This window comes from Erinaceus europaeus, chromosome 2 (genome assembly GCF_950295315.1).
Source record: "Erinaceus europaeus chromosome 2, mEriEur2.1, whole genome shotgun sequence".
Taxonomy (NCBI): domain Eukaryota; kingdom Metazoa; phylum Chordata; class Mammalia; order Eulipotyphla; family Erinaceidae; genus Erinaceus; species Erinaceus europaeus.
Window position 1 is genome coordinate 118424115 of NC_080163.1, and position 12981 is coordinate 118437095.

General features: G+C 50.5%; 1 protein-coding gene across 5 annotated transcripts in view; it reads right to left on the reverse strand.

Annotated features, from left to right (window-relative positions):
* Positions 1–703: 703 nt before the first annotated feature.
* The window catches only part of ACSF3 (acyl-CoA synthetase family member 3), a 30121-nt gene continuing 17843 nt past the window's right edge, over positions 704–12981 (reverse strand). For 3 of the 5 annotated variants that reach the window (XM_007531864.3, XM_060185009.1, XM_060185008.1), the window contains 5 exons: positions 12789–12901; positions 11033–11159; positions 4238–4372; positions 2513–2624; positions 704–989 (listed from right to left, as the gene is read on the reverse strand). In XM_007531864.3, the coding sequence (XP_007531926.2) occupies positions 851–989; positions 2513–2624; positions 4238–4372; positions 11033–11159; positions 12789–12901 (626 nt within the window). In that variant the 3' untranslated portion in view covers positions 704–850. The other 2 variants (XR_009548231.1, XM_060185010.1) reach the window with 2 other exon arrangements.

Consider the following 12981-nt stretch of genomic DNA (forward strand, 5'->3'; position numbering starts at 1 on the left):
CTGATGTGTAACAGCCCGATTCCCTCTACTTGCCTTTTAAGGGCTGGGGAGGGGCACTATGTTTTGAATCAGCACAACCAGGAGCAGGGACATGGGTGCCTGACCCACAGTTGCTACTGAAGCTTTGTGTGTGTGGACCCTGGACCAGGAGGGAGGAATACAGGGACCTAGGGGTGTCTTGGAGAGATAACAGGAGGGAGTTAGGGCACACTGGATATCGAAGACATATGAGGTGGGTCAGTGTGGTCTGTCTGTCCTACCCCAGGATTCTGGACCCTGAATAAAGATAAGAGGACCCATGCTATGACCATGGGTGGCAGTGACAGGAACTGCATGGCACAGAGCCCCAATACTAACTCCCCTCTCCCTTCATAGGAGGTGCTGGCCCTTGTCTAGAAAGACTCTTTTGCTTTGCGGGTGGGGTGGGCCAGCACTCTGCTTCCTGGCTCTGTGTGGCTTAAGTCACATCCCCCAGTGGGTCAGCTCAGCCCAGAAAGCCAAGGCTCTGTGGGATGAGGGAACCTCATATTATGGGCTGCTGGAGCTATAAAGGGAAACAGCAGAGAAGTGATGGAAACAGCCATTCAGCTGACACCCACCCCAGTTGACTCCTCAGAACTGTCAGGTGCCTACCCAGGAGGCTCTTGTCACTGACGTCATGGACAGGGAGACACACACTGCAAGATGTGGATCCCACACAGGCTCAGACAGATGGTCTTTATTGAATTTTTGTGGAGACTGCTCCCTTACCCCTCTGGGCCCCTGGCCGCAGGACTTGTCAGAAGACCAGGTGGGTATGGGAGTTGCCACAAGCACCAGCCTACTGATGGCTCTGCTGCACTTGGGGCTTCTAGTTCCCAGGGTCACCCTGGTTGTTGGGGTAGAACTGCCTAACCAGATCCTTCTTGTTGATCTTCCCCATCTGGTTCCGTGGGATCTCCTCTACCAGCAGCAGCTCCGAAGGTATGGCATAAGGGGCCATGATGTCTCTGTGGAGACACAGCACTGAGAATAGGCTCTGTGACCCATATGGTATGACCTCCCAACACTGTCTACTCTCGTCCCAGGGGACATAGGAGATCACTCAGGGTTGTACGCCAGCCCCTGCCTCTGTTTCCTGTACCCACATTTGCTCTCACAATGCAGGGAGGCGAGGGTAGGCTAGCAGAGTCCTTCTCTACATGCAGTGATTGTCAGACTGGTAGAGGCTCAAAAAGGGACAGGAATCACTGTCCCTGGTCCTGACTATGGTGTGACAACAGGCTATCCACCCTCTGGGGAGGACATATGTGGTTAGGCTGGGCTCTTCAGGAAGCACTCACTGGGACTGTTGGGGGAGCCTGACCACCAGGTAGGAAGACAGCCAGCTGCCCACAGACTTCCAGCCCCGAGCCAGGAGAGGAGGATAAACTCCAGGTACCTCAGGGGGCTCCCCTGAGGATGGACCTCAATTCCTGGACACATGGACCATACGCTCCAGGAAAGTGCTCAGCACAGGGCACTGAGTCTTCTCTTTTTAACAAAGTAATTGTAATTGTTTAATCAAAGCAGCAACCAGTCAACTAGAATCTTCTCCTTTGTGAAACCGCAGTGTTCCAACTGTGATTTTGCAAATACAGGGGAATCTAATTGCCCAGCTGTGCTGCCCCTGATGAAACAAGGATTCCTGCTGTTTGTGAATCATGTTGGACGCGCCAAAAATATCTTTAGTACTAAGGAGGAGGCACGTCGGGGAGGGAGGGGGTGTGCACAGGCAGAGGGCCTGAAATGGAGAAAATTTTTGAGTTTAAAAGAAAGAACTCAGAGGGGTGTTACTTGAAGCTTTCTTTCTGGGTTCAGGATGCCTCCCTCCTGTCATGTTCAGCCTTGACAAGGGTGAGTGGCGCAGGTTCACACTGAGACTTACCACCTGGTACCAAAAGGACCCGAAGGCCTTGGGATGTAAAACCCACAGGGCTGAGTGTTGGAACAAGCTCTTAGGGAAAGATCATATGAGGCACAGGCAAAGATGATGACAGGATGGGTAGGGGGTGCTGGCTCCCCTCGCAGGCAGGCTCACCCATGCAATGGGCACCCAGAAGGCCACACACCCAGTGCTCAGGTCACCCTGACTGTGGGCAGTGGAGGCACTGCTGGTGGGTGGTGCCTGGGGTCAACCTGGAAGAGAGGCCGAGCCCTGAGCTTGCTCAGCCCAGACTCTAGGTCATGTTGGGAATCTTGGGGTGTTGGCTCCAGTAAGTAGACTGTTTCCTTGATAAGGGCATATTGATGAAGAGGCCCCCCCTCCCCACATCCTTTCCTGCTTCATGAGAACTTCTCTGAGCCCTTCATGTGGACAGTGGTGTCTGAATACTACCCTTGCATCTAAGACAGATGGGAGCAAGACTTGAGATCCCTGCCTGTCCTTCCTCCAAACCATGGAGGAGTCCATCCTGCTGTCCCATCCAAATCACAGGGCATTCTACCCCACTGTCCCTCCCTGTCTCTTCATATGCTGTCTGCCAGTCCTTACCGTGCCCACGTCTTGAGCTCCCTGTGGGTCAGTGAATGACTTTCCCGAAGAGTCACCACTGCTGTGACCCGCTGACCCCACGTCACATCTGGAACTCCAATCACAGCCACATCTGTGGACAGAAGGAAAGGTTGGAGTATTTTTGGAATGTTGTGGTGACAAGCACAGGCCACACAGAACAGTAGAGAACAAGCAGGATGGTCAGTCAGGGGACCCTGGCTGCAGTCCTGGGAAAGGACTCACTCTTCTAGGAAGCTCAGCAGTCTTCTCACCGCTCCTACCACCACTGTCCAGCATGCTGCTGGCTGCAGCCTATGGGCAGACCCAACAAAACACTGATGAGTGGGAGTCAGGCGGAAGTGCAGTGGGTTAAGCGCACGTGGCATGAAGCACAAGGACCATCATAAGGATTTCGGTTCGAGCACCCAGCTCCCCACCTGTAGGGGAGTCACTTCACAGGTGGTGAAGCAGGTCTGCAGGTGTCTATCTTTCTCTCCCCCCTCTGTCTTCCCCTCCTCTCTCCATTTCTCTCTGTCCTATCCAACAACGATGACATCAATAACAACAATAACAATGACAACAATAAAACAACAAGGGCACCAAAAGGGAATAAATAAATATTAAAACAAACAAACAAAAACCCCAAACACTGATGGGTGGGTCAGTGCCGGCCCGGAGTGACCTACTTCCCTCCCTATGATAGCACAGTACAGGATGGATTTTCCAGTCCCACCCAGGCCTCTGGTCAGTCACGGTACTTAGCCATGGTGAACAAGGTACCACCCCTCTCTCCAGCCTCTGTAGACTGGACAACCCCTGGCTGGCATGGAGCACAAATGTGGGACACAGGACAGGTCAAACTGTGGAGTGCAGGAACAGAATACAGTTGTGTGGTGTTCAAGACAGGGTAAACTGGCCACTTGTATCTAATTTTTTTTTATCCTTTTAAAAATATTTATTTTTGGGAGTCAGGCTGTAGCACAGCAGGTTAAGCACAGGTGGCGCAAAGCCCAGGGACCAATTTAAGGATCCCAGTTCGAGCCCTGGCTCCCCACCTGCAGGGGAGTCCCTTCACAAGTGGTGAAGCAGGTCTGCAGGTGTCTGTCTTTCTCTCCCCCTCTGTCTTCCCCCTCCTCTCTTCATTTCTCTCTGTCCTATCCAACAATGACAAAAATAAAACAACAAGGGCAACAGAAGGGAATAAATAAATAAAATATTTTAAAAAAATTTATTTTTGAGGGCCGGGTGGTGGTGCATGCGCACATGTTACAGTGTGCAAGGACCTGGGTTTGAGTCCCCCTGGTCCCCACCTGCAGAGGGAAAGCTTTGAGTGGTGAAGTAGGGCTGTAGGTGTCTCTCTGTCCCTCTCCCTCTCTGTCACTCCCTACCCTCTCAATTTCTGGCTCTCTCTTTCTCCTTTTTAAATTTCTGGCTGTCTCTATCCAGTAAATAAAGATGAAATTATTTTTATAGAGAAATTTGGGGGGGATAGGGACATAATGAAAAAGAAACACCTGTAGCACTGCTCCACTGCTTGTGAAACTTACTCCCACAGGTGGGGACTGGATTTGAACCTGGGTCCTTGTGCATAGTAGTACCATGTGTGCTCTACCAGGTGTCTAAAACTTAAACACAGGAGAAATGCACTGGGATGTCCAGAGGCCCCAGATGTGGGACTTGATCCCTGGAGGCCTAGTGAAGGCCAGCAGTTCAGTGGTTACTCACCAGCGATGCTAGGATGTGCCAGCAGGAGGCGCTCCACTTCCAGGGCACTGATCTTGTAGCCACCACTCTTGATGATGTCTACCGACGTGCGGCCCCGTATCCAGTAGGCACCATCCTTGAACACTGCTGTGTCGCCTGGGAAAGGAGTTCTGGTTACAGGTGGCAAGCAAATCCCCTCCTCCAGTAAGTGCTGTATTTCCCCTCTGTGGGTCCCGTACCCTGTGGAGTTAGCTGGGGACACGATAGGCAGCACAGATTTTGCCGGTTCCAACCTCAGCCTGTAATGCTTACTGGAGAACAGGGCCTGAGTGACTCTACTTGAGAAACAACACAAGCTCTGTGTCATGGGGACACACAGGCTGTCTCCATGAAAACAGGGCTGGTGGTGGGAAGGCCCATCAGTGCCCCATGGGCTTAGTCTCCTTTCTCAGGTCTGAGAACCAGGGTGAAGACCAGGTTAGGTGCACATAGTACGAAGCGTAAGGAACCGTGGAAGGATCCTGGTTTGAGGCCCCGGCTCCCCACCTGAAGGGGGTCACTTCACAAGCAGTGAAGCAGGTCTGTAGGTGTCTGTCTATCTTCCTTCCTTCCTTCCTTTCTTTCTTTCTTTTTTCTTTCTTTCTTTCTTTCTTTCTTTCTTTTTTAAAATAATTTATTTACTCATGATAAAGACAGGCGGAGAGAGAGAAAGAACCAGACATCACTCTGGTACATATGCTGCTGGGGATTGAACTCAGAACCTTATGGTTGAGAATCCAATGCTTTTTTCGCGGTGCCACCTCATGACCACAGGTGTCTATCTTTCTCTCTCCCTCTCATTCTGCCCTTCCTCTCTCAATTTCTCCCTGCCATATATATATTTCCACAGGAGTAGTGAATTTGTAGTGCAAGCACCAAGCCCCAGAGAGAATCCTAGAGACAAATAAAATAAAATAAAATAAAAAGACATGAGATTTGACCATTTTCCAGCATCCCTTCATGGGTTTCCAAAATGGCCTTGTCCCATGCACACTCAGGAAGAAGGGGGCTCACTGTTCCCTTTCTCAACACTATCCTTCCGTTGAAGTTGGTTCTGGTAGGAGCCCTCCCCAGCTAAGAATTGTGCCAGTATATCAGATGTGAGTAAGAGGAGGTAGGGAGGACATCAGTGACCTGTGGTCTACTTTCCAACTGGGCCAGGGACACCAAGGGCTCAGAAAAATGGGTATCTGAGCACACGAACATGTAAATGTGTGTACACTGCACCATGAGAATGGCTGTCACGAATGGATGTGTTCACATGTCTGCATGTGACTATGTACAAGTGCATGTCTGTGTATTCTCACTCTAGGCTTGCTGGGTGTGGGTATGTGTGGGTCTTATCTCCTGACCTCTCCTGCACTTGAGTGGGTGACAGGTGGGAATCTGTCATTGATATTTCACTGCATGTCACTCCAATGTGTGCAGGAGCATTCATTGCCTGAGACCCCCTATGACTATGGGCATAGGGTGGTCCCACCTGTTAAACACTATGGATGGTGTTGGGCAGAGGCAGGGTTACATCTGAGGTGTGGAGGAGGTGACTTGCCCTGAAGGCGGGTGTAAGGCTCTCTCCAGTACTGACAGAAAGCAGAAGGAACAGGAGATTTAGGGAAGAGACATTATGGATTCAGGACGTGTGTGTGTGGGGGGGGCAGTGGGGAGGTGGGTAGGAAGGCAAAGGCGAGGACAGACTGCAGAGATTGGGAAGTCACCCCCACAGTCACTGGGCACAGGCCTCTTCAGTGAGCATGACCCTGCCACAAAAGGTGCCCCCTCCCAGAACAACCCCCCCAGAAGAGACCATGCCAGTTTGCCCCCTTGCTCCTGTCACCAGCTCGTCTCCATAATATGCTTCCACCCCCATGAAGAGCAGGGAGGAGAAGGCTCTCTCTCCAGAAAAGTCAGCACAGGAAGGCAAGAGGGATAGGAGCAGAGATGTGTGGGAACTGCCAAGGAAAGCCAACTGCTTGACACTGTTATTAATAAAATATTTCTAAAATACCTTTTTTTAGATGAAGTTCTCCTAGGACTCAGCAAAGGTCAGTTTCGAGAGCATGGACACCAAGGGCAGCCCTTGTATGGTAATGTGTGAGTCTCGGGCAAGGGATATTGTAGCAGCGGCAGTGTGAGCCAGGACTCCCTGGCAGCAGGGTTCAGAGGCTCATCTTTTCCAGTTCCAAGCCAGCCTCAGGGATGTTCTGCAGAAACCAGGAGCCACCTGGCCTTGGCCCCTGTCAGTGTGAGCATGGTATACAGTGAATTATCTCTGCATAGCTCTCACTGTACTGCTTTGGAACCTTTGTCCCTACAATTGCCTGTGCATTCCTTTCTAGCTGTACAAGGTTCTACAAAAGGAATCCTAAGTCCTTTGACATATACACAATTCCTGCAGACCTTGGCCTCGCACAAAGCTGAGAATTGGGGTGGAGGTCCCCAATGAAGCCTCCTCCTTACTTTGGACAAACCCTCATCCACTCCCACTTTGCACATGTGTCCTCCCCACCTCTCCTCTCCTTCACTGCTTTGCCAGAGACTCCGGGTACCCCTGCCAGCTCCATCCAATCACAGGGAACTCTGATGGTTGGGAAATTCCCATTACTCCATGCAGGTTGACCATGTGTAACTGTAGAGACCTGCTACCTCTCCCCAGGACCCTTCCCTATGTCCTTTCTGCGATGTCTTTCTCTCAGGATCCAGGCCCACCATAAAGGCCGAGGCAGAGGACATGGGTACCATGGTGGGAATGTAAGTAGGTGTGACTTTAAGGGGCACATAAAACACATTGGACAGTTTTTACTTTTTTTTTTTTTTTTTTTAATTTTCCCTTTTGTTGCCCTTGTTGTCTTTTTACAGTTGTTGTAGTTATTGTTGTTATTGATGTCATTGTTGTTAGATAGGACAGAGAGAAATGGAGAGAGGAGGGGAAGACAGAGAGGGGGAGAGAAAGATAGATACCTGCAGACCTGCTTCACCGCCTGTGGATCGACTCCCCTGCAGGTGGGGAGCCCAGTGCGCTACCACCCGACTCCCCAGTTTTTACTTTTTATAACTACCTGCTCACTAAGTTGCATGAACCCTGGAACTAGCATCCTGCCCTTTCCCCTGCATTCTGACACAGCATTATGGGAGATTGATTCTGACACCATCACAATCAATTAGATGCTGTGTTGGTGCAGGTACCTGGATGCACTGAAGGGCTTACACATAGCTTTTGTACTGTTGCTTCCTGTCTGTCTTAAACTGCAATTGAGACTAAATCTCCCAGGCTGACAAAAGAGCTCATCTGGGTAGTGCACTGCTTTGCCACGAGTGTGACCCAGATTCTAGCCCAGCCCCCACTGCAGTGAAGGAAGTTTCGATGCTATGGAATCTTTCTCTCTCTCCCACTGCTGTTTCTTTCTTTTTGAAAAAGATGATCTAGAGTGCTGAAGCCATGGTGACAACAACAACAACAGCAAAGAGAATCCATCTCCCAAGACTCTGAGGTTGATTTTTCTGGGTATCTGTATCTGGGTTAAGTGTAGTACAGACCCTGTTGCCCCATGGGGTGGCCCTCAAACAAAGTGCTCCAGGCTAGGAGAGGTCCTGACTTTGGACATGTCTCACCGAGGACCCAGTGTGATGCTCTCCCAGAGGGCACAGAGTGTCTGAAACACGGGCTCTTAGTTCTCAGAGACTGAGGCACCCACAATTTGCTATTGGCGCTCTCCAAGGCTGTTCTGCTCTGAATCCCTGTGGGTTCTCAAAAATGTCCACTTTGTCCCTAGGTGAGGAGGATGAGACTTGTTGGGGGGATCCCTGTCAGTGTCCCTCCTTCCTACTCTGTTAAAAGTTATCCACCCAGAAGGACTGACATGACAACTGCCTGCAGGTTCCAGAAAGACAAGTGCCTGTGGCAAGAGGAAGGGGCTGCTATCACCATCTGTCTGTACCCTCAGCCTCCATGTAGCTGGTTTCCAGGGCCCATTCCTATGAGGTCAAAGAAGATTCTAGAAGGAAAATGAGGACAGGGCAACTTTCAGGAGCAAAGTCTCATGTATGAAAATGGCCAGAGCGATGTGGCAGGGAGAACACGCTTGGTTTGCTCTCTCCCTCATGAAACAAAATCAGCAGCAATTGTTTAAGGCACAAAGCCCCAAGTAGGGAGGATGGGAAGATTATCTTGAATATATTGGCAGCTGAAAAGCAGATGGACCAGGGGTCAAGAATCATGCAGATCCTGAATACTGACCCCTGCATGGACTGGGGGGTGTGTGTCTAGGAAGTTAAATCTAAGACATGGGCAGAAACCCTTGTGAGTAGGAGGAGTTGAGAAGGAGGGTATACAGGTCCCACATAATGCAGACAAAGAACATGACCAGTGCACAGCAGCAAGCCAACCAGATGTGCACACAGAGCATTATGCAAAGTCAGGAGGGGTAGTGAGCAGGGGACTGGCTGTGTGCAGCAGCTCTGTGACTGCTACTGGGGGTTAAAGTCCTCTCACCATCACCCCCTCCCCAACCATCTCTGTGCTCCTCTCCACCCTGGATCCTTGTGCCAGTCCCTTGTTCTCCTGCCCATCCCGTGTCCTTGTCTATGTGTGCCTGCATCAGCCTTGTGTCCTAATCTCCAGAACCACATGGCTGCCTTCCCACCCCACCGCCCATCCTTGTGCCCATATCCTCAACCTTTGTGTGCTTGTCCTCATGTGCTCAGCTCTAGGAAGGTCTACCTACATAAGCTCCTCAGGATGCCAGGGTCCCAGCATCACCCATTCCCCTGGCCAGGGCCAGTACAGGAGCCTGTGTGAGAGTATGAATGGCCTCTCTGGCATGGGGGAGTTGCTCTGCTCAGGGGGTTTCTGGAGTTTCTGGAGTGTGGCTTCTGATGTCCACCACAAGCAGCACCACACCTCCTGATGTTCTCCCTATAGCACAGGGCTGCGGGGAAGGGGGAGACCTAGGTAAGGAGTGGGAGTCGAAAAAGCCACCTCTCTCCTCTCATCTGCAGCCACAGGAGGCCCCTAAGGAGGCTCTGGATCACACCAGATCTGTGGAGCTGGGCTCCTGAGGAAAGGGTTAAGTTTCATTTTCCCTGCTCTCCAGTGCTATCATGCTCTCCCCCAGGAGCAGCAGCTGGGAGCTGATTGCAGCTCTCATTATGCAGCCTGTATTGCTAATGGCCTGTGACAAAGGCATGCGGCTTCCAGGCCTTACCCCTGAGAGCCAATTAAACACACACACTCCCTTCCTGTTTGCGCGCATTACAATGAAATTAAACTGAATTTCAAAATCATTTTCTCCTAAAGACATCTCTTTACAATAATTAATGCATGTGATTCCTTCTCAACTGAAATATTCATCAGGAGTGCTGCCCAAGATGCTGGAGGCTGACTGTCCCACATTCTGCACGGGGACGGGGGTGGGGGATGGAGGGGTGGCAGCCGTGAACTGCTCCATGAACCTCGTTATTGGCAAAGTATATATAAAAAAAGCTATAGTCTGTTCTCTGAATTTAAAAATTAAGAGATGAGGCTCATGAGCAAGTCTGGTTTCCAATGGGGACCATTGGGAGAGTCCGGGAGGGCCACAAAAGGGGTACAATGTGCTCCAATGATGGTCCTTAGATGTGCTTCTGAAGGACAGCAGGGTCTGTCTCAACAGCTAGGCTGCATGTGTGGAGTGTTACAGGGGCTAAGCCAGTGGGTGGTGTCACTATGCAACTACATTCTGCCAGACAGGAGGCCATGGAAACAGCCATCTGGGCTCCTGGGTCCCCAGCCTCTGGTCCTCTCTGATGACCATCCCCACTACATGCCTTTGGGGTTCTTGGGGCACTGGGAGATATGCCACCTGCTTGCCCTCAGAGCTTCTCCATGTCTGCTCCCTGCACAATGAAAAGGGGCTGGCCCAGGGAGGTGAAGGGATAGTATACGAAGACCTTGGGAATGGGGACATGTGCAGTAAACTGGGAATGATTAGTATGTTCCTAAGTGACACCAGTCCTTGGAAGTTTCCCCAGGGCTCACAAATCCTGATGACTAGATCTCCATGGCACTTGAGGCCCCAGGGTTCTACTCCCTCATGTCCCAGTGACTTTGGGCTGGGAGATAGCTCACTGCATACAGCACTCACCTTACCATGTACAAGGCCATGAGTTTGAACCCTGGCAGCACATGGGAGTACCACAGATGACACCAGAGGCAGTTCCACTAACGGTGGAGTGGTGCTTTGGTGAATCTCCCTCTCTGTCTCTCTTTATTCTGAAGTAAAGAGTGTGACTCAGAATCAATGCAACTGTGCACACATGAAATCTCAGTGGTGACACAAATAACTCCCCTCCCCCAACAATATACACATGTGTGAGTGTGAGCCCAAAGTAGTTCACACCTTGGGGTCATGAGATGCCTATCCCCAGGCTAAGGAAAGATTAGGTAGACACCTCCTTTCTCACTCAAATGCACAAAGCACTGGCAAATTCTTTCTGCTTACAGCTTTCTCCTTTCTCCTCAGCCTTGTCCCATGTAAATCAGGTCCATTTCTAATGTGGGATCATGCAGGATGACATGTGAGACACAGCTTCCTCTTTACATCAGGACAACAGGACTTTATATAATTATACAATACTGCTGCTCAGCACAATAGCTTTGCAATAGAAACCAAAAGAAAAGGAAAGATTACCATGGAGACACAGGTGTTGGTACCTGGTGGGCACTCAACACAGGATACAAAGTGCTCTCCTCCTCATGGGGAAGTTCTGGGGGCAGCCCCCTCCTCTCTGGACCCTTCCTACCTGTTTTAAACCAGCCATCCGAGGTGAAGGCATTTTTCGTTTCTTTGGGTTTGTTCCAGTATTCTCGAAATACAGAGGGTCCCCTCACTAGGAGCTCCCCTTCTTTCTCTGTGAACCCTGGGGTTACCTGTGGCATGGAAGGAGGGAGAGTTAGCAGACATAATAGTGCACTTCTGAAATTAGAGTCTGATGAGAATAACTAAGACCACAGCTTTCCAGGCCAGTGGTGAGGCTACGCCAAGTTCTGGCCAGCTCTGGTCGGGACGCTGTGTCACTTAGTTCATTACGAAGCAATCCTGGGGCAGGTGTTCCCTGTTCTGGAAGCAGATATGAGTAGGTGCCAGGCCTCACAGTCTGGCCTAGGAGGGCTCCACTGGCAAGTGAAGACCCCTTCAGAGAGTTCCCTGGATGAAGCATAGATCACAAGTGAAGTGCACAACTGCCACATCTGGTTCTGACTGCTGGATGGACTCCCAGGGCAATGTCCTTGGGGTGGGTTTTTGGCTTGCCAAACAGGATACCGACAGGCACTCCGAAGCCGGGGAGGTGGCTTGGCAAGTAGAACACAGGTCTTCTGTGTGTGGGACCTTGGGTTGGATCCCTGCCACCACGTGAGAACACTGTGGACAGAGACAGACGGAGCCCCATGGATGGTGGTGCAGTGCTCTGATATTCCATTTCTCTTCACTCCCCTGCTCTATCTTCTCTCATTCTCTTTCATAAAAACAAACAACTGGGCCAGGGAGGTGACTCTGTGTCAGAGTATACGCTTAAGGTCTTGGAAACAATACCTGACACTGCATTAAAAAATAAATTATTGGGAGTTGGGTGGGAGTGCAGTGGGTTAAGCGCATGTGGCGCAAAGCACAAGGACCGGCAATAAGGATACTGGTTTGAGCCCCTGGCTCCCCACCTGCAGGGGAGTCACTTCACAGGCGGTGAAGCAGGTCTGCAGGTGTCTATCTTTCTCTCCCCCTCTCTGTCTTCCCCAACTCTCTCCATTTCTCTCTGTCCTATCCAACAATGATGACATTAATAACAAAAGTAATAATAACTTCAACAATAAAATAACAAGGGCAACAAAAAGGAAATAAATACTTAAATAAATAAGTAAATTATTAGGGCTGTGTGGTGGTGTATCTGGTTAAGTGAATACTTTACCACATGCAAGAGCCCTGGTTCAAGCCCCTGGTCCTTACCTGTAGGGGGGAAGCTTTGTGAGCAATGAAGCAGTGTTGCAGGTGTCTCTCTATCTCCCTCTCTATCTTCCCCTTCCCTCTCAATTTATCTCTGTCCTATCAAATACAAAAAAAAAAAAGAAAAAAAAAAGAAAAAAAAAGGCCACCAAGAACATTGGGTTTGTTGTGCAGGCACTGAGCCCCAGAGAAAATCCTGGTGACAATGAAAAAAAAAAAAGTACTACCTCACTATAGGAAAGGGGACAGAGTAGGAAGGGCCCACACTGCACTCCTAACCAGACTGGCCTGCCATCACCTGTTTTCACTTGGCTACCCTAGGCCTGATTACATGGATCAGAGCATCCCCCAGGGGGCAGTAAAGGACCCTGTGTAATCTCTGCTCAGTGGCCATAAGTGAGCACCACAGCTAATACCAGTCAGCACCTCCATTACACAGGGGTCCATTCCCATGAGGCAGGGACTTCACAACATAGGCAGGGACTCTCCATGTGGGCCAGCCAGCTGGGTAGTCCTGGTATACAACACCACAGCAGTCAGGATAGAGTAGAGTAGCTCACCTTGGTCCCTTGCTCATTCCCTTCTGCATGGAGCATGTAGGGGCAGCCTTCCTTTTGTGGGTTTTCTGAAACAATGCGCACCTCAACACCGGGCAGTGGTGTTCCCACTGAACCTGCAAGGAGGGAGACATGTAAGAATAGTAAGGAGACAGGGTCAGAGAGGCTCTGAGGATATAGTACAGTCCACCAGCTT